Genomic DNA, 20361 nt, shown 5'->3' with positions numbered 1-20361 from the left:
GATCAGATATTGGAGTAATGCTTAGAACAAAAGAAAAATGCAAACCACTCAGTCGATCACTGAGTCCACTCTTACAGCAAACTAGTTAAAAGAGCAATGATCCTTGATATCTTTGATTTGCTTGCCTAAGAAAAACGAGATATGAAAAACTCATGTTATAATGCTTTCCAAAGAGCCTGTGTTTTGCACGCCAAAGACTCACGAGGATGTAAAAAACTCAAAACACTTATTCTGCTATACAACCACTCGGAAGTCGGAACAATCTGAAGATTAAAGACACCAAAATTGAGTCCAAACCACAAGAAAAAGTCTATTTAGCAGGAGACAATATGTCATAGCCAACATTAACTAACAAATAAATATTGATTAAGAGCACTATTCACCCAAGTTACTAACATAGCATCGTAGCTGTAACACAATTAGTAGACTCAAATCACAACAAAATCAAAGGAAAGATTTGACTGCTATTGTAATATGTTGTATCATAATCGGAAGTTGTTTTTCACAAGAGTATGATGCATCAAAGAAATCTGGCACCTTTACAGAGATAATCCTACTTACAATTAAGTAATGGTCAAACAGATGTATCTCCAGAATCCAAAAAAGCATTGATGATTTGTTCTTGTGAAAAGTCAGTAAAGTAACCCTTTCCGGCAACCATACCTTCTTCCTGTGCAAGGCGCTCAACTTCAATTTGAACTTGATCTCCTCCAACCTTGTTCGGTTCCAATAGATTGCAAGCAACCTCAATGACTTCCTCTCCATGAGAAAGTGCCATAGCTTGAACTGATGGAAGTCCACCTCCTCTTTCACTAACGAGTTTGGCAATTCTACGAACAGCTGATAGATTGGTGGAAAAGATTGGGACGTTGTAGTTATCTACCCATTTTGTACTCCCTATAACAACAACGCCCTTTGATAGGTCAGCTTGATTTGGCCCTTCATCTGGATGCAAAGGTAAAGTCTCTGAGCCCAGCCCTCCCGCCCAGATATTTCCATTAATGTTTGGCCTAAAGTAGCCAAGTTCTCTTCTTACTGAATCAAGAGTTTGTCCTTTTTCATGTGCTGCTCCATATAAGAAGGTAGGAACTGCAGCTTTCAAATAAAAATGGCATAAGAGTGAAATAATAGTCCAGATAAGCTTTAACCAAATAATAGTCCTCTACTTGAGGGGAAGAAACTGTTAGCTGTGTATTAAAGCTGAAAATTGCAAAATCTTGGTGATTGCCAGTTTTGACACCAAAGGCAGCCTTAAGCATTAGTTACTATCAGTCACATAAGTCGCACAAATACCAGAGTAACACTAAAGTCATAGGAGTCTCTTTTAATATGCAAAGAACGTGCATAAATTCAGATTTCACATATCCATAGAGCTTCCATTCAAGATAAAATACATCTAGGATACAACAGCATGTCCAAGGTACTTGAAAATCATCACGATTATACTAAAAGAAGAGGCTTGAGTGGCACCCATCTCTTAATTGATCACCCAAAAAAAATATGATCCATAACCATGTTCTCTAGAAAGATACAGTTCCTTTCACTGTCAGATGAATCTTGCTTAAAACAATAATACTCCCTCTGTCCCCTTTCCATAGCTTCAGTTCCCACTTTAAGATGTCCTAAATTGTCCACTTTTTCCACAGCATCATCCATACCCAAATGTTTCTTTGAGAAATAGTATAGTGCTGGACAAAAAATGAGTAGCAAGGATGATGATTGAATACACAGCTTATGAGGTTTGAATATAGAACGAATATCTGAAAGGTACCTTCAGACTCCCAACTTTCCAAAAACACAAAGCATAACTAAACAACAGTGAGGCGCCACCATTTTAAGCTGCTTATCAATAGGACGACAACAAAAACAGCTGCTATACAATATTATAACGTGAATATTATGACAATCTTTGCACCAAAACTCACAATTGGTTCTGTTTTCTACTCAAAACATTAAAGTGAATCCTCCAAATTTTAGTTCTAGGTTATTAAGCTAGATGAAGTAAACAAACCTTCAAGCTTGGTGCCAACATCTTTGGCCAAGGACCTTGCAATATTAGCTGTCTGCTCCAAAGAAGTACTGGCCAATGGGTGAAAACAGATGTGATCAACAACTCCCAGACGAGGATGGCTTCCACTGTGCATATTAAAGTCAATTGCTTTCAAAGCAGTGCTAACCATTGCAAAAGCAGCATCTTTTAGAGGGCAAAGATCCAATGACGGCTTTGGAGGTAGCTTAGAGACAAGAGTGTAGCCAACTCTGTTATAAGTTTCATCTTCAAATTTATTGACAACTTTAGTATCATGCACAAGCTTGGCTACTCGTTCAATAGACTCAAGGGCAGCTTTGTTGCGGCTTTCAGATATGTATAGTTTGCAACAAGCCAGTATCATATTTTTCATTTACTTCTTTCCCACTTATCTTCCCAATCTACAGGAAAGATAGAATACCAATGTTAGCTTTGCAACTTCAATATAAAGATCCTGATCAAATTCTAGAAAGGACCACAAACTCAGGATCTATCTTTATCAACATATTTCATCTCATGTAGCTCTGGCTTAAAAATAACAGCATCAGCAACTAAGTTTTTCTGCTAAATCAAAGTAAATCTTTGAATTGTAAAAAATCATCAAATAGATGATATCCACACAATTTTTACACTAGCATTGAACTCTAGCATAGTAGCATGAAGTGTCAAATATTCAGGACACCTCTGCTATCCCAAGCAAAAGAAAGGCAAATAGATAACATGTGCAGTCAACGACCAAAAGTAGTTGTGAATAGATAAGCCAAGATGATGGAATGTTGTTTAAACTTTAAAAGATATATCCAGTGCAACATACATATCCTGCATCAAGCTAAATGAACAAGCATAAGCAAGAAAGAAGTGACTCCACATCCTATGACTCATAGAAATGACATTGCTGATTGCCCAGGTGTAATTATCTCATTCAATTGAACACCCAGAGGTTAAATTTCAAATCACAGGAAAGATTTGAACTCATCTTCACCAAAAGCAGTTAAAATTCAATTAAAAAAAAAAAAAAAAAAAAACAACTAACATGAAAGCTTTGAATTTCCCAATCCAAATACCAATAAAAAATGGTGAATATTTTGAGAGACGAAGTCTGCATACAAAAGTTCTCATGTGTAGATTCATTGAATTAAACTTTCTTACATGTTTATGAGTATCAAACCACACAAAGTATTCTTCGCCATGTGCTTCTAAATAAATACTTCGTATCAACTTAAGATAAGCATCTTCTACAATTTCAAAGCAATACAAAAATATATTTATTTTTCCTAAGATAACAAAGTCATGGCCCTAATGCTACAAGGGTAACAGTAAGACAGCCATCATAAACAAAACTGAGAAGAAAATCTTAACTCCATAATGCATCTACTGTAACCGTCAACCAAGAATACCTTGCTTATGCCCAAAACTCAATAATCATGAGAATCGGACATTTTAGGGTATCCCTCGTATTCCAATTTAACCCCTAAAGAAGCACAAGTGGCCCTAAACTTCAACCTAAGCTCTTTTAAAATGTCATCTTTGCTCTCATCTTCATGATCCATAAATGGGTACTTCTCAAGCAACTCCTGAATTTGATGGATACTCTTCTTTACTCGAGAAGAGAAGAAGTTGGGTTCAACCCGAATCACAGAGGTCCAAACATCAACAAGACCACGGTAAAACCCGAGCTCTTCACCAGCCTCAAACCCATGTTTTAGACCCACTTCATAGCCCTCTTGCTTGCCCAAGGTAAGACCATCCCTAAACCCATCTTTGTAGCCTTCTTCGATGTGAGATTCTTCCAAGTTTATAGAGGAACCAAAAATATCTTCATCATTTAGGTTGTCATTGCTCCGAATTTCAGGTTTTGGAGGTTCGGTTTGTGGGGAATCGATACAAGAATCAAATATATCCATGGGATTTATGAGAAGAATAGAAATTAGTGAGAGATAAAAGAAGGGTACCTGTTAGATCGAAGATTTAAACCTGTACAACAAAGATAATCACATAATAATTAATACACATTACACTCTAGATAATTTAACCAAATTAACAAGGAAATTACAAAACTTTGAGTAATTAATTGATTAAAAATGATCTATTATGATGCAGCATACCAAGAATAATGCTAACTATAAAAGCCATGAATTCATAGCTATATTCAATTGATGATGCTAATTATCCATAATAACAGGCTAACAATCAAGGGTTTTGCAACATAATAAAAACCAAATTTGACTCAATTATCAAATTAAATTCTTCTCAATTAAGAATATGAATAGCAAAAGTCTAGCAATTTAGTATTTAAATTATAACCAATAATGGTTTTACCAGAGAAGAGAAGAGAAAGATCAATATATTAGAAGCATAAAATAAATTATTTCCAAAAATAACATCAAAATTTCATTTTTTTTAAAAAAAAAGTATAAATCTAACCTGAAAATCAGCGGAATTTCATATCACAGTCTCACTTCATCGTTCAGGTGTCGTCCGATAAACCTAAGCTAAGAAGCTGCTTTCTATGGAGGAGGGAACGCTAAGAAGCCGCTTCAATTGAGTGTACAAGAGAAATAAATAAAGTAAAAAAATTAAAAAAAAATGGTGACGTAGCATTAAGGAGGGCAAAATCGTAAAATACTGTTCAATCGATACAGTGCCAAGTTTTTTTTTTGTTTTTTTTTTTTTTTTTTCCTAAGATCCAAAAACGAAATTAATCCTCAAAATTCCTTTAAAAACAACAATAAATACAATGAAATGACGGAAATAACTCTCTAATTTTTTTTTTTTTTTTTTTGAAAGAAAATAACTCTCTAATTAACAACTTTTAAAAGGGGGAAAAGCAGTGGTCTTTAGTTAACAACTTTTAAAAAGCAAATCTGATTTGTATCTCTTTAATCCTAAGCCAAACATTATGAGCATCAACTCTTGTTTAAGACACTTTGTGACTAATAAGCACCAAATCGGAATCGATCACTAAATCAATTTTAGTAACTTACTTGGCCATCAACTGTTGTAATGACCAAAACTCATCGAACATAATTTGATGGATCAATCTTGAATATGATACCAAGAATGTACTATTGTAGTTTTTTTTTTTTTTTTTTGACAAGAAGAGCTAATAAACAAACAACAAGTCAAAAAGAAAAATATAAAAGCTGACGGCGACGGGCTTTCATGGCCAACCAATGAGCCGGATTAACCCAAGGACGAGGGACCTTAGTAAGCCTGCACACAGAAAGACTCAAAAGAGTAGAATGAATATCATGAAATAACCACCTCGAAGAAATGGGAACTGAACACGAACCAGATAGCAATGACAACAGGGTAGAACAATCGGTGTACATGAGAATCCGTCTATAACCTCTTCGAATACCCATTTGGAGTGCCCATAGACATGCTTGGAATTCCGCCTGCAAAGCTGAAGATGAGAGACAAGCCCTGGCACCACCCCTAAGAACTTGCGAAGAGTCAAATGACCGAATAATCCAACCCATACCAGCACAATTATCCGAAGACGACCATGCACCGTCGAAAATTAAACACACATCCACTGAATCCGAAGATATCCCACGAAGACAACAAATAGGATCTGGAGATAAAGAGTGATTAACCGAACGCATAAGTAGATTTTGATGTTTGAGTTCAAAGGCCTGTGAATTTCTAACCACCCAATCTGCAACTGTCCGGAATATCATCTCCGGGGAAGAAAGAGATTGACGAAAGCGAACATTGTTACGAGCCAACCAAATAGTCCAAAGCTGAGCAAAAAACCAAGCTAAACCATCCCAGTACTTGGAAGAACGGAAAAGGGAAATAATAGTAGTAAACCAAACTAGAAAAGGTTCAGAATGTAAAGAGTCCTGACTGAAACCCAACGGACCACATACCCAAAGACGGCTGGAGAAGGGACAATCCCGAAATAGATGGGATACTGATTCCTCATCTTGCTGACAGAAAACACACACTGGGTCTACTGATAAACCTCTAGACTGAAGCTTAGTAGTAAGCGGTAACGCATCATGAACAAGCTTCCAACCAAAAACCTCCCACTTCGGAAGAATAGGCAGACTCCAGAAATGTTTCCACCAAGAAGATGGAACCCGAACAGAAGAAACCACTAAAGAGCACTGACGAACGAGCATTGCATATGCTGTTTTAGATGAAAATGAACCGTCCCCGGTAAATTTCCAATAAACAAAATCATCCATCGGTTGAAGAGGTCGATCTAGTGATAGAATACGGGAAGCTGTAGGATCATCGAAGAACCGATGAACTTTAAAAGAGTCCCATGCGTTAGAACGCGGATCGAGTAGATCAGAAACAAGAGACGGACGCACCGACTCAGAACAAGAATCTTTAAACTGGACCAAATTTCCCATAACCCAAGCATCCTCAGTAACCCAAACCCGAGAACCATTTCCAACCTTCCAAGCAATTCCCTGGCTAGAGTAGAAAAACCCTCTAATAAACCACGACAACCCCAAGAAGGACGATAAATCCTACCAGGATTATTAAAAGAGTTAAGAGAAGGATATTTGGAGAAGAGAAGTCGTTGATGTGTCTATTTTATATAGTATTTTACCCCCGTCCCTTGGTCATAATTAGTAGTGTTTTTGGCTCTTTAGAGCCACTTTTATTACTAATTGGTGTTTTCTAGTGTTTTCGTAGATTTGGTTGACTTTTGCAGGGATTTATACTTTTGGAGTATTTTTCCGAGATATTTTGGAGCAATCACGAACATTGGAGAAGCACGACCAGAGTTTATAGCCCAGGGCCGGTTAGAGCCATCGAACCGGTGATTAAGGGCTTGGTATGTGTGATACCGGGGCATTTGGACCGAGTATTCAAGACCCAAAGAGGAAACCCAGATTGGCCCGAAGAATTGAAGCCCAATCGTAGTCCAAATAGTGGCCCAAGAGAACCGCCCAGCCAAAAAGGCTGGCGCCCGGAGGCGCGCCCGGCCGGGCGGAAGAAGCAAAGGTCGGCGCCCGGCCAAAGAGGTTGGCGCCCGGAGGCGCGCCCGGCCGGGCGAGGGAAGCAAAGGCTGGCGCCCGAAGGCGCGCCCGATCGGGCGCGTGTTATTGTTAGGAGACGATTAACATCGTTTAAGTTTGTTTTAGTTTAAGATTCTTAAGGAGTATAAATACTTCTCCGTAAAACGAATTTAGCACTTCTTTACCTTCTTTTTACTCTTTCTTATTTTTTCAGAGACTTTCTCTCTCGAACTCTTTTCTCTCTCCTCTTAAACTCTTAGTATTATTTTTTCTCTATATAACTCTTGGTTTAATTTCAGTAATTTATTCTCTTTCTTTTATCATGTCTCCTCTAATTGTCTTGATTAGTTTAGTTTTAATTATGTGTGAGTAGTTTTATTTCTAGGGTTTGTGGGGATCCATAAATAATATGAAGGGGTAAATTGTTGTTGTTAATTATCAATGCTAGATTAATTTCCTATTGATTGATTTAATGCTCTGTGACTAGATTTACGCAGATCTTTTATGCATGAGTTTAACAATATTGATTCGAGATTCGACAGATGAGAATTAATGTTTAGGTCTAGTTTCAATAGGCAGATTAATTTATAAATGGTTAAGTCGAGATTCGAGAGATGAGATTTAATACCGGTAAATTAATTGTGTGATTGTAATACGTAGCGAATGCCCTTTACAATCTGGTTAATTGATGCATTGATGATTGACTATTATTGATTATTGGTATTGCATGATAATTTCTTATTGAATTGTTTTAACGTTTTACAATTGCGGCTTGTAAAAGTATAGCAATATTAAATTGATGAATCAAGCAGATGTTAATTTGATATTAAAGGCTATTTTCAATAAGAACTTAGATCTAGTAAATTGCGAGAGCCTGTTAGATCTATGTTGATTAATAAATTGCGAGAGCCTGTTAATCATGTTATTTATGCAATGTCAATGATTGATTACTATGTTTTACCCTGGAGTATTATTTATTGGTGAACCTATGCCCTAGATCCTTTTATTCGTTGTTTTCTCTCTACTCTTAATCTTCGTAGTTTAGTTTCCTTTGATTACAATATATTGGTTACTTTATAATCTGGATTATATTAATTAATTAGGAATAGAAAGACTCGTTTCTCTGTGGATTCGACCTTACTTCCCTATCTACGTTATTTAGAGGATTTAGGAATTACTTTTGATTAGAGGATACCACTTTACCCTGTCAGTCGTGACACCAAAAGCTGTGGATGATGCATAAGACGCCAACTCTGCTTGGCTAACAGGGCAGAATTGAAACAACCCAACCTTCGAAGACCAAGCCCACCTAAACCCTTAGGCAAATGAAGAAGGGGAGAAGACCTAAAAGCTATACCCCGAGACTCAGACGACTTCCACCAAAAGCTAGCAAAGAGATTATCAATTCGGTCACAAATGGTTTTCGGAACCTTGAACACCGAAAGGATGTGGTTAAAAGAGGCAACTAAAATACTATTGATAATGACCAACTTTGCAGCAGCCGACAGATCATGACAAGCAAAACTCGATAACCGATGGACGATCTTATCCACCATAAAACCAAACTCAGCAGTTTTACTACGACCCATATCCACCGGTAGACCCAAATATGAGCCTAGAGAAGGTTTAGCAGTAAGATGCATGCTGTAAGCTAAGTACTATTGTAGTTAGTTTATAAAATGCTTTGCACTTTGCAGTTTCAACTAATTTTTGCTCTTTTGTAAGGAGTACTTGTGATGAGCTTAGGGAACACTGTAAATGAATGTTGCTGTAATTCTGTAATTCCAAAGTAGTCCGTAATTCTCCTGCTAAATTCACAGTATTATTATTCTAAACGAGGCGTTAACGACCGCAGACCAGTCAGTCCATCAGCATGACAGACAAGACAGGGTTAAAAACTTAAAAACGAACATGATTAACAACTTTCTGATTCTCCATTTCTCTTTTATGTACTTCTACAAATATTCCTCTAAAAAATACAAAAAGTTCTACAATATTTTAGGCAAAGGTTTTCAATTCTTAGATGTTATTGCCACTCGATTTTAAGCTTTGCCTCCAAACCACCACCCTGACAAAATAATTTCAAACACACACAAAGTGACTAAGGTCACAAGCATTATACAAAAAGCTCAAGGTGATCAATATATGCCTCATCAAAGCAAGAAGCCTTAGTGCACTTCGGTGCACCTCTCCTATGCCTCTAGGCCAGAGAGCTTGACCCCTATCGCCTCGAGCCTTCTGATCAATGGTTATAACTAGCAACAACTGATCACAGTAATCTTAAGCATAACATAAAAAAATACTTCGTAGGAATGAGCAGAACACTTCCCAGTAATAATAGTAAAAGTAATTCTCATTTAGTTGTGCATATTTCATAGACTGCATACAATGTGATACTCCTATTATCTAATGAGCTGCATAGCAGTAAAACACTTATTCATCCACTAAAAGGCTCTTGTAATTTGGCCATACAATACTCAAAAACAAAACTTTCTTCTACTACTACTAATATACTTCATGATTATGATTATGAAGTAACAAGCAACAAACATAACAAACCAGGTAAAAAAATTAAACTGAGAGAAACAAACACTCAGATATTCTGCAGCAAGAAAGTGCCAAAATTAGACCAAACCATTCCAAAAAAATCTAAGCATGTTTAGCTTGGAATTCCTTCATAAAAGCAACCAACTTTTGAACACCAGCCAAAGGCATAGCATTATAGATTGAAGCTCTCATCCCTCCAACAGACCTATGACCTTTAAGAGCCACCATCTTCTCCTTAGCAGCCTCCTTAATAAACTCGGGTTCGAGCTCCGATTTTTCAAGAGTAAAGGGTACATTCATCAATGACCTTACTGATTTCTCAACTGGGCACTTGTAAAACCCATTGCTCTCATCAATTGCATCATACAGCACCTGTGCCTTAGCCTTGTTCTTCTTCTCAACCTCAACTAACCCACCTTGGTTCAACAAATCCTCAAAAACCAACCCACACATATAAATTCCATAACAAGGGGGAGTATTATACAATGACTTATTATCAGCATGAATCTTATAATCTAACATAATTGGGGTAATTTTCTGAGCATTTCCAATCAAATCATTCCTAACAATAACAATTGTAACCCCAGATGGACCAACATTTTTCTGAGCACCAGCATAAATAAGCCCAAATTTGGTAACATCAACAGGTTTAGAGCAAAAATTAGAAGACATATCAGCAACCAAAAACCCATTTGGATTAGCAGGAACAGGGTAATCTTTAAACTCAACACCATAAATAGTTTCATTGGCGCAAATATGCAAATACCTTGCGTGCGAGTTTTGCTCAAACTCAGACCCATCAAAATTAGGGATTCTTGTATAATTATCAGATTTCCCAGACCAAATGGTGGATGATTTAGCATACTTGACAGCCTCTTTAGCAGCTTTATCTCCCCAAGACCCAGTAACAAGGTAATCAACAGCATCATCAGAGTTGCAGAGATTCAAAGGAATGGCGGAGAATTGGGTTGAAGCACCACCTTGAAGAAAGAGAACGGTGTAATCAGACGGAATATTCAAAAGGGTACGTAGATCTGACTCTGCTTTTTCGATAATGGAGGTGAATTCCTTCCCACGGTGGCTCATCTCCATAACACTCATGCCGGACCCTCGCCAGTTAAGGAGCTCTGATTGCGCTTTTTGGAGGACATTTTCAGGGAGGACGGCGGGGCCGGCGGCGAAGTTGAAGACGCGGTCTTCGGATCGGTGGTTCGCCGGAGATTTGGTGGTGGGTGTGGTGGTTGTTGCGGCGGTGCATGTGATCTTGGAAATGGGGGTTCGGATCTTGAAATTGAAGGGAAGGAAATGGGTTTGTTGGGTTTTTTGTGGGGTGAAAGGGGTTTTGAGGAAAAGGGTTGTTTGTGTGTTGCAGGTGGCTGCCATTGTTATGGTATCGAAGGTGTTGCAGAGAGAAAGAGGAGAGAGAAAGTGAGGAAAGTTGGTGGGAGAAAGAGGGAGGCAAAAGTGAGGGAAAGTCTTGAGCTTTATGCGTAGGTAAAAAGGGAGGCTGCGCTTGTGTTGGGGTAAAGCCCACCTTTGCTTGGGTTAAAAGTTATAGACCGTGGCAAATTATAATACGCATCATGGTGTATATAGTTCTATGTGAACCAATAAAAATATATTGTCTCTTCTCTTTCCTCCTTTACTTTCTTAATTTCTTATTTCTTTCTCTTTTATTTTCTCTCTCCTCTATTTTTCTCTCTCTTGAATTCATTCATCATCCTCTTAATTAAAATCCTTCATCACCATAGTTGATCATCATAGATTGAATTCCTTCGTTATTATAGATTAAATTTAAATTATGTTTTCTTCAACCTTCGATTTGAAGCTTTGTTAATGGATGGAGTTTTTACAATGAAGTAGTGAAGCTAAAAATGGCGCCGTCGTCGAGGAGAAGGTGGTTAAGACGACGGAAATGATTATTTTCCGGTGAGATTTCATTATCTAAATCACCATGGCTAGGTTTGAGTTTTGGAATATGTATCTTTCATATTCTTTTGATTTTTTTAGTGATAATTGTGTATTTTGTTATGAATAGTTCTGTATTTGATTATATTTTAGTATTTTGAACAATTTAAGTTAAAAATATGAACGTATGATATGTTTCCTATGAATACATATTTTTACCGACAGGTATTTTTGAACATCTTTATAATAATTTTGAACATGAGATACATTACTTATGAACTTTTTTTTTTGTTTTAGATCTATATATTTTTAATTTTATTAAATTTTTTGACATTCACTACTTTATAATTTATATATCTGAACATTTGGCATTTTGAGTAGTGTCTTCAAGTGCAAAAGTTTTTGAAGGGTGTTCAATGGTTTGTGGTTGGGGTTTAGAAGTTTTTGTAGGGGGTTCATAGGTTTTTGTAGGGTGTTCAGTGGTTTGCGGTTAGGGTTCAGAAGTTTTTATAGGGGGTTCAGAGGTATTTAAAGGGTGTTCAGTGGTTTATGGTTGGGGTTCAAAAGTTTTTGAAGGGTGTTCACTAGTTTGTGGTTAGGGTTCAGAAGTTTTTGTCGGGGGTTCAGTGGTTTGTGGTTAGGGTTTAGAAGTTTTTGTACGGGGTTCGTTTTAAACTCTCGGTAAGCGAGTAGTAGACTAGTCGTATGAGATTTTTTAGGGTGATCAGTGGTTTTTGGTTGGGGTTCAGAAGTTTTTGTAGGGGTTCAGAGGTTTTTATAAGGTGTTCAGTGGTTTGTGGTCGGGGTTCAGATGTTTTTGTAGGGGTTCAGAGATTTTTGTAGGGTGTTCAGAGGTTTTTGTAAGGTGTTCAGTGGTTTGTGGTTGGGTTCAAAAGTTTTTGTTGGGGGTTCAGAGGTTTTTGCAGGGTGTTCAGGGGTTTGTGGTTGATGTTCAGAAGTTTTTGTATGGGGTTTAGAGGTTTTCATAAGGTGTTCAGTGGTTTGTGGTTGGGGTTCTGAAGTTTTTAACAATTGGTTTTTTCTTATATACATCATCTAATTTATTCTTTTTTTGGTGTTCTGACGTTGAACATTTGACTAATTGTAATGTTCAAAAAATTTCGGGTTCAATTCAATATTCAATTCTAAAAATTAAGAATTTAAGATCGATTTGCGAATTTAAACAATAAATTACTTGCTTATACATCTTCAGTAGGAGTAGATAATTTCGATTTTCTACAAAAAAAAAAAAAATTAAAAAAAAAAAATCAAAAAGACAATTATATAGTCGAACATAGTTTCAATTTTATAAAGTTGTTGAATTATATTAGCAAAATTAACACAAATGTAGGAAAATCAAAGAAGTTTAAGTGATATTCATTTTTTTACGGTGTTTTCTTGTGTGTTTTTGTCTTTTGTCATGGTAAATTGCAGTTTTTAGAGAGAGAAAAATGGTGATAGGAGAGAGAAAATACAAAAAAAAAAAAAAAATAATTCTAAAAGGTTTTTTATGTATGAGAGGAGAGAGAATTTTTTTTAAATGAAATAAAAAATAGATATGATAGTTGGAGAGAGGAGAAACTTTTATTTAATAAAAAAAAAAAAACTAAACTCCAAGGGCTTCTATTTTCTGGGCTTCCTCTTTTGGGCACAGATTGGGCCAGGTGTACCTATTTCTAGGTGTACCATGGTGCACATAATACTAATTGATAGATTGTAATTAGAGTAAGTAATCCCCACCTAATCATCCCACTAATGATCCAATGAGTCCATTTATTGGTATTATTTTATTACTTTTTCCGTTTTATTAATATATTTTGGTGTTTAGAGAGCTATAAGGGCGGGCGACGAGAATGAAACCCGAGATATTGAGAGGGAACCCCGACCTGACTCAAATAGCCCGAAATCGACCCAATTTGACCCATGCATAATATCTTGTAATGACCGATTCGAAATCTAACCCGAACTCGACTCGCTAATCCAGATTGATAAGTCTAGAATAGGATCATAAATAATTTTGTTTTTTACCACCTCACAAAAACACGAAAATCTGTTTTACCACCTCCCAAAAAAAAAGTATTACTTTACCACCTCATAAAAAACACGAATATAGGTTTTACCACCACTTAACGGTTTCCATCCAAAAATTCCGTTAAGTGTGGCCCACAGTAACACGTGTCAGCATTTTATTTGTTAAAAAAAAAGAGAAATTAAAAAAAAAAACAAAAAAACCTAAAACTACTCCAGCCACCACCACAGTGCCACCGCCGCCGCCTTCCCCCCAACTCACCACAGCACTCCCCGAAATCACCACCCGCGTCGCACCACCATTCCCAACCCACCTGAACCCTCCCCGTCCCTTTCCCGCAACCGAAACACCCCCAAAAACCACCAAACCCAAAACCCTTCTTCTCTAATACGGTCACGATTTCGGCCACAAATGGCCGAAATCGGCCGGTTTTGGGGCTGAGTGGCCTTAACCGGCCGATTTCGGCCATTTGTGGCCGGAATCGTGGCTGTTTTGGGGGGATTCGTGGTCATTGAAGGTTGTGGGTCGGTGGTTTTTGGGTCGATTGCGGTTGCGGGAGAGGGAAGGGGGCGTTCAGGTGGGTTGGGAGAGGGAGGGGGTGGAGCCGCGCCGCCGGTGGTAGGTTCGGGGGGGCAGTCGTGGGTTGAGTGGTGGCGCGGTGGTGGCGCTGTGGTGGTGGCTGGGTAGTTTTAGTTTTTTTTTTTTTTTTTTAAAAAAAATTTTCTTTTTATTTTTTTTTCTTTTTTTGGCCAATAATAACACGACACGTGGCTTTATGGGCCCACTTAACGGATTTCTAAACGGAATCAGTTAAGTGATGGTAAAACCTATTTTCGTGTTTTTTATGAAGTGGTAAAGTAATACTTTTTTTTTGGAGGTGGTAAAAGAGATTTTCGTGTTTTTGTGAGGTGGTAAAAAACAAAATTGCCTCATAAATATACGTATGTACCATATCGTATCTGAATCAATGTTAGCTCATGTGATGTGGATGGAAATAAAGAGAGATCACGTGCTTCTAAAAGATAACGTTAATAACAAGGAAGTATTTAAAAGAACAATAAATGAACAAATGTATTAGGGTTATATTCATAATCTGCTTAAAAACAAGGAAAAATTGGCCACAACAACACCAACTATGACAAAGGTGCGTGTAGCAGCACAACCTTTCAAGGGTGCACTCAACATCACAAACTATGCACTTGGGTGCACATAACAACATAAATGACATTGGCAAAATGTAGATTTCTTCTAAAAGTGAAATCTTAAATATTTTTAATGCCTTTTTGTTTAAAAATATTTTTGATTAATTTCATTCTACTTAATTTTCCATTTTCCATCACATGTAATTAAATAACCATTAAATTGAATTATTTCAAAAAGTTTTCGCCATTATTTTCTATCGTTTGTTTCTTCAATTACTTTTTTTACATCTCATGTGATGATTGACTTAGTTTCCTCTTCCATTATAATTAATTTTTTCCCTTTAAATTAATTCTCTCTTAACCTCCACAATTTAAGTGTTGTACATCAAAAACAAAAAAATCAATTTGACATATCCTAAAATCCAACTCTAAAATTATTTTTTGAATTAAGTATTTGAAATCACTTTGTGGGTTTTGATATTAGTATTTAGAAAGTTACCTATGTATCCTGAAATCTTGTAGAATAAAGGTATTTAAATGATTTTATTTTTTATTTTTTATTTTATTTATCAATTTAGTATTTAACTAGGTGGAAAGGGATAGGAAACTAAGTCAATCATGTGAGATCAATATTAGAAATAGTAATTGGAGAAGCGAACAAAGGAAAATAATAGCACAATTTTTTTTTTTAAGGAATCCGCTTAATATAATGGTGGAGGTCAAGAAATGCTTAAATGAAAAAAAAAAAAAAAAAAGGTAAGGCTAATTTAGTTACGCATGATGGAAAATCATATATGTTTAAATAATGTTTAAACAATTATATAAAATAATAAAGATTCCACTTTTTTCCATGCAACCTTAGTTCATTAGTGTCATTTATGCTAATATGTGCACCCAATTACATAGTTTGTGCTGTAAACCGCACCCTTAAAAGGTTGTGCTGCTACACGCACCTTTGTCATAGTTGGTGTTGTTGCGGCCAATTTTTCCTAAAAACAATATAGCGCAAGGGTATGAAATATTTATAAGTATGATACGCAAATTTAGCTTAGCATTGATTCAAATATGGAGTCACTTTTATAACAAGTCCAAATTTTACTAAGAAACAATAAAGATCATTTATGTATCAAATCGAATATTCATCTTAAATACTTTCTTTTTATAAAAAAATATATATATCTACAGAATTATGATCGCAATACTATTCTTACATCAAGATTGAAATATCGTGTCGGAGTGTGAACAATATATCAATCAATTACATACTACTAAAAGCGAATCTGTAGGAACACTTGGCAATATATTATTAAAAAAATTCCTGCCAAAATTACATACTACTAAAAGCGAATGTGTAGGAGCACTTGGCAACATATTATTAAAAAAATTCCCGCCAAAATTACTTTCTAAATAAAATCGTTATTATATAAAAATAAAGATTGCATTTAGATTATGATTTTTTTTTTATATAAAATCTAAAATAAACTTCCTAAAATATCAACTTGCACATTATAACTATAAATATTTTCTCTCACATGTTTTAATTGTTTTAATATATTTTCATGCACTTTAATACGATGAATCGATTCATTAATTTTTATATAATTATATTGTTATCATAATTATTCAACAACCGTGCATTTGCACGGGGGTTTAACCTAGTTAACAATATATGCTATTTATGTATCAATTCAAATATTTATTTAAACATTCAAAACAATTAATACAACACTAATCACATCACGATTGAAGTACGTGTAGCAGTGTGAACTTGTGTTCATATTTTCAAGCCATATTTTTCACATATTTAATTTTAGTAAATGTTGTTATCAATGTTGCTAAAATAGTCTTTGATGGTGATCGAAGTAAAAGCAAATTTGTTTGGTATAGTCCTCAAGATAGACAATATTCAAATCACTTCATGGTCTTCATCAATATGGTCCTTTCTATTATTATACTAACTTAATTCCATGCCATGAGGTGGGACATTCTTCACCAAATATATTAATATGAACTTGTCAGAAATCTCAGAATACATATACAGTGTTAACTTTGTCAGAAAATGCATACTTTTTCCTCAATAACTTTTTTAACAGAATTGAAGAAATGCTTTGGGTTTTATAAGATTTGAATTTTAAGGTAAAAGAAACTTTTTCTACTTTGTATTGAGAAAGAAAACAATGAAGAAATGATACAAAATATTTAACAGAATATAAGCAGTTGAATCTGTATTTATTCAAAAAATTGAATATGAAATACAATGTGGATGTTTGCAAGAAACATAAACAAAGGGTGGTAAATATTGTCAATATCAATATCCTAAAAGCCAATCAAGATTATTAGCTACACCCCTCAAATAGAGATTAAATGGGTAGTTTTCAAATGTCATTTTGTTGTAATTACCAAATTTCTTGTATAGTCAGTAAACTATACAGTAATCCTTTCTCATTAGACTCAATTGTTGAGGAGAAAGGTTGCTGGGTTAAATTTTGCTGCATAACCAAACTTTGAAGTTGAATATTTCCTATGTACTCCACTTAGCTTTCCTGTTCCTGCCTTTTGATGGAAATTGACCATAAGCTTTGAGCATTCCCTGCAATCCCATAAAGTTAAATTAGAATCATCGCGAAATTTACAAATTTAAATTATTGACGGTTTAGTTCTATGTTACTCAGAACTCAAATACTCGAGTTTCACACATGTATCTCCAAAAGTCAAGACTTGGCACCTAGGGTGAGATGAAGAGTCCGAGTAACATAGTAATAAGTAAACGCGGACGTGAAAAGAAAGGACTTACAGTAGCTGGTTTTCAGTGTAGTTTGTGTAAAACTCACAGGTCTTGCTCCACTGCTTAAAGCCATACAGACTGCATTGTGCTGTATACACTGCAGCAGCAGCTAACAGTGAAGGTGGAAATTTGATCATTTCATACTCCACCAAAGAAAGTTCAATCAGATAAAAGCACAGCAGCTCAAGCTTCTTGTCAGATTCAGCAGCTTTCAGACATCTTCTTAGAAAAACATATGGGGTTGGCAAAGAAATGTTAAATTGCAATGTGTTGAGCATTATTTTCTCCTGCAAAACAATGATATTAACAGTTAAATCTACTACTTATGTTTCAAAATCAGATAAAAATTCAGGTTTTCGAGGGTAATTTATATACCATTTCAAGAAGATCTTCTCTAGTATAAGCTTTGTCAGAAATAAAGATCAAATCTTCAACAACAGGTACAGAAACTTCTTCATATTTGCAGGCTAACAACATTGCAATTAAACCCACTAATTGCAGCTTCTTTCTCACCATTGTATGTTTAGCTAGGAATCTGTCTATTAGATGTACTGTGAGAAATAAGGTCTCATCCCTAAGTTCAAATTTGTAATGTACCTGTGTATGAATTCAAAATTTTGATTAGAAAACTATACAATAAGTCAATATATAATTGCAAATTCATTTAATATACTTTATATTATATACATTGTCATAGGAAGTGTAAATTTTATAAATAATTTTTACCTCAACAAGCCAGTCAATAAGTATAGCCCTCATCTTTTCATTAATGTCAAATTGTTGTGACATGTAATCTGGTGATACACAGCTGCATGCCTGCAATAAGGTTATGAACAAGGTTAATTAGCTTAGCAGGTCTTTAATTTCAATATAGACCACGTAACATAGATAAGTGTTCAAGTGTCAAACCCGACTTATTTTTGAAAAGTTTCCATACGCTCATGATCCGACACAAATACATATTAAATTATATATGTTACTTTTTAAATTCTTTATAAACCTTTCCATACATTATTCACCAATGTCGGATTGTTGATAATCCAACACGAGTACTTTTAAATTCAATGAAAATTAAAATTGATCTTTCCATACGTTACCCATCTATATCGGATTGTTAGTAATCCGACACGGGTACTTCAGAAATTTCATACATTACTTTTAAAATTCTATGATAAAACAATCAAAATTGATGAAAAATTACCTCCATTTTTTTATAATAAAGGTAAAGATCATCAATATAGTCAGTAACAGCAAGAGGGTTTTTTGAATCACGGCCATCAATGTCCAAGATTGGATCTTCAAAGATGTCTTCCATCTCAACCTCTTCCTGTAATTTATTAAAGTTCACAGTAAACAAAATTATTATTTTTTTTCACATAATTAACCAAAATTGTACCATAATTAACCAAAATTGTACCAAAATTAATATTAAATTAATGTATACCATCTCATTAATCTGATTTTGTGCTGCAGATTCAGGCTTTTCCAATGACATTGGCACAGGCACATCTGTAATTGTCTTACACTCCACATCTATTATTTTAACATCTTCAATAACTTCACTTGAATTTTGAACTTTGATTTCTTGTTTATTATTAATTTCAGCAGCAAATTTCCTGAAAAAAAAATAATTAAAAAAATAAAATAAAATAAAATAAATCTAAAATCATCAGAAAAACTCAAGTTTTTTATTTTTTTTTATTTTATTATTCATTTTTTTGTATTATATCACCTTGAAATAAAAAACAAATAAATAATACCTTGTGACTGGTCTTTGTACAGGATTGGGGATGTTTTCGTCAAAAATTACACATTTTCTGCAAATAAAACAAGATTAACAAAAATTAACACAAGATTTTAACGAATAATTCAAAACCCATAATTTTTTAACATTTTTTTTTCGCAAAATTTGAATGAGGAGAGAGAAAATGAGAATTACTGTGAATTGGGTCTTTTGTTAACAACGCAAGGATAAGGCTGAGATCCAACCAAATTCTGATTAATCACACTTAATGCTCTTCTTGTTCTTTTAGCTTCATGCCCAAATTTTCTGGGACCTAATACAAATTCAACAAAAATTCAAAACCCCACTTCATTAAACAATTAATTTCATCTATTTAATTCTTGTCAAAAAAAATAAAATAATAATAAAATAAAATCATCTATTTAATCAATCAAAACGAAAAAAAAAAAAAACAAACAAAATTACCTTGGAAATTGGGAATACTTTGATTTTCATCGTTAATCATCTTTGCTAATTATAATCTCAAGATCTAATTAATCTCAATCAAATAACAAAGAATAAATCAAACCCCAGAAAAATCAACAAAAACCCCAGAAAAATTAACAAAAATCCCAGAAAAAATCTTAACTACTTCTCTTGATTATGAACAAAAAATCTGATGTATAATTAGTTCATTTACTAATTATACTCTCTTTCTCTCTCTCTCACTCACTTTCTCTCTCCTCTCTCTCTCTCTCTTCCGTTTCTCTCTCTTACTCAGTCATTCAAGAGCTCAGGTAAATAAAGAAGAAGAAGAAAACAGAAAAAGGAAAGAAATAAAATTGTTGCCTTAAAACGGAAACAACGGAAAAATTGTCTGGAAAATACACGAACCTAAACCCCCTTAAATTTTCAAATACAACGGCTAGTGAAAATATATGGCCGTTGGATGAACTAAACCACGCCCTTCTTTTTTTCTTTGATATGAGCTAGCCTTAGCCAACGGTCACATAAATTGGCTGGCATGTGATACATACATTGCACCCACGTGACCCGACCCGGCCCGAATAATCATACTTAATTGGAAAATATTGATATTGTATCAGTGTAATGTGTATACAATATGATTGGGTTTTTTATTTTGATTTTATTATTTTATTTTATTCCTTTTTGGTAAGATGACATACGCTCTCCCTAAGTGCAAGAGTCATACGCT

General features: G+C 35.0%; 3 protein-coding genes across 5 annotated transcripts; all 3 read right to left on the bottom strand.

Annotated features, from left to right (window-relative positions):
- Positions 1-433: 433 nt before the first annotated feature.
- LOC145560501 (formiminotransferase cyclodeaminase-like protein) lies at positions 434-4586 on the bottom strand. 2 transcript variants are annotated; one of them, XM_081621768.1, is made up of 4 exons: positions 4454-4586; positions 3427-4003; positions 2012-2430; positions 434-1089 (listed from the first exon to the last, which is right to left on the bottom strand). In XM_081621768.1, the coding sequence occupies exons 3-4, from the start codon at positions 2400-2402 to the stop codon at positions 575-577; spliced, it is 906 nt and encodes a 301-aa protein (XP_081477894.1). In that variant the 5' UTR covers positions 2403-2430; positions 3427-4003; positions 4454-4586; the 3' UTR covers positions 434-574. The 2 variants fall into 2 exon arrangements, with proteins under 2 accessions (XP_081477894.1, XP_081477886.1); XM_081621760.1 differs by having other exon boundaries at positions 3982-4003; positions 4454-4582.
- Positions 4587-9336: 4750 nt separating this feature from the next.
- LOC145560491 (phosphoserine aminotransferase, chloroplastic-like) lies at positions 9337-11036 on the bottom strand. Its single transcript, XM_081621750.1, has one exon. The coding sequence runs from the start codon at positions 10939-10941 to the stop codon at positions 9661-9663; it is 1281 nt and encodes a 426-aa protein (XP_081477876.1). The 5' UTR covers positions 10942-11036; the 3' UTR covers positions 9337-9660.
- Positions 11037-16847: 5811 nt separating this feature from the next.
- LOC145624836 (G2/mitotic-specific cyclin-2-like) lies at positions 16848-20099 on the bottom strand. Of its 2 annotated transcripts, none has more exons than XM_081677927.1 (9): positions 19632-20099; positions 19362-19479; positions 19183-19239; positions 18867-19044; positions 18624-18749; positions 18149-18238; positions 17798-18019; positions 17432-17709; positions 16848-17227 (listed from the first exon to the last, which is right to left on the bottom strand). In XM_081677927.1, exons 1-9 carry the CDS (start codon positions 19669-19671, stop codon positions 17089-17091), a joined length of 1248 nt encoding a protein of 415 aa, XP_081534053.1. In that variant the 5' UTR covers positions 19672-20099; the 3' UTR covers positions 16848-17088. The 2 variants fall into 2 exon arrangements, with proteins under 2 accessions (XP_081534053.1, XP_081534058.1); XM_081677932.1 differs by having other exon boundaries at positions 18867-19038.
- Positions 20100-20361: the final 262 nt, after the last annotated feature.

Source organism: Chenopodium album, chromosome 1, assembly GCF_948465745.1.
Source record: "Chenopodium album chromosome 1, dcCheAlbu1.1, whole genome shotgun sequence".
Taxonomy (NCBI): Eukaryota; Viridiplantae; Streptophyta; class Magnoliopsida; order Caryophyllales; family Amaranthaceae; genus Chenopodium; species Chenopodium album.
Note: the sequence above shows the minus strand (reverse complement) of the source record. Positions and strands in the feature narration are given on the sequence as shown.

Coding starts and splice junctions, on each gene's coding strand:
- LOC145624836 (XM_081677927.1), bottom strand. CDS start 19,671: ATGATTAACGATGAAAATCAAAGTATTCCCAATTTCCAAG. Junction 19,045..19,182: donor GTACAAAGACCAGTCACAAG/GTATTATTTATT, acceptor TAATTATTTTTT/TTTCAGGAAATTTGCTGCTG. Junction 18,020..18,148: donor TTATTGACTGGCTTGTTGAG/GTAAAAATTATT, acceptor ATTCATACACAG/GTACATTACAAATTTGAACT.
- LOC145560491 (XM_081621750.1), bottom strand. CDS start 10,941: ATGGCAGCCACCTGCAACACACAAACAACCCTTTTCCTCAAAACCCCT.
- LOC145560501 (XM_081621768.1), bottom strand. CDS start 2,402: ATGAAAAATATGATACTGGCTTGTTGCAAACTATACATATCTGAAAGC. Junction 1,090..2,011: donor TGTTGGCACCAAGCTTGAAG/GTTTGTTTACTT, acceptor TGAAAGCTGCAG/TTCCTACCTTCTTATATGGA.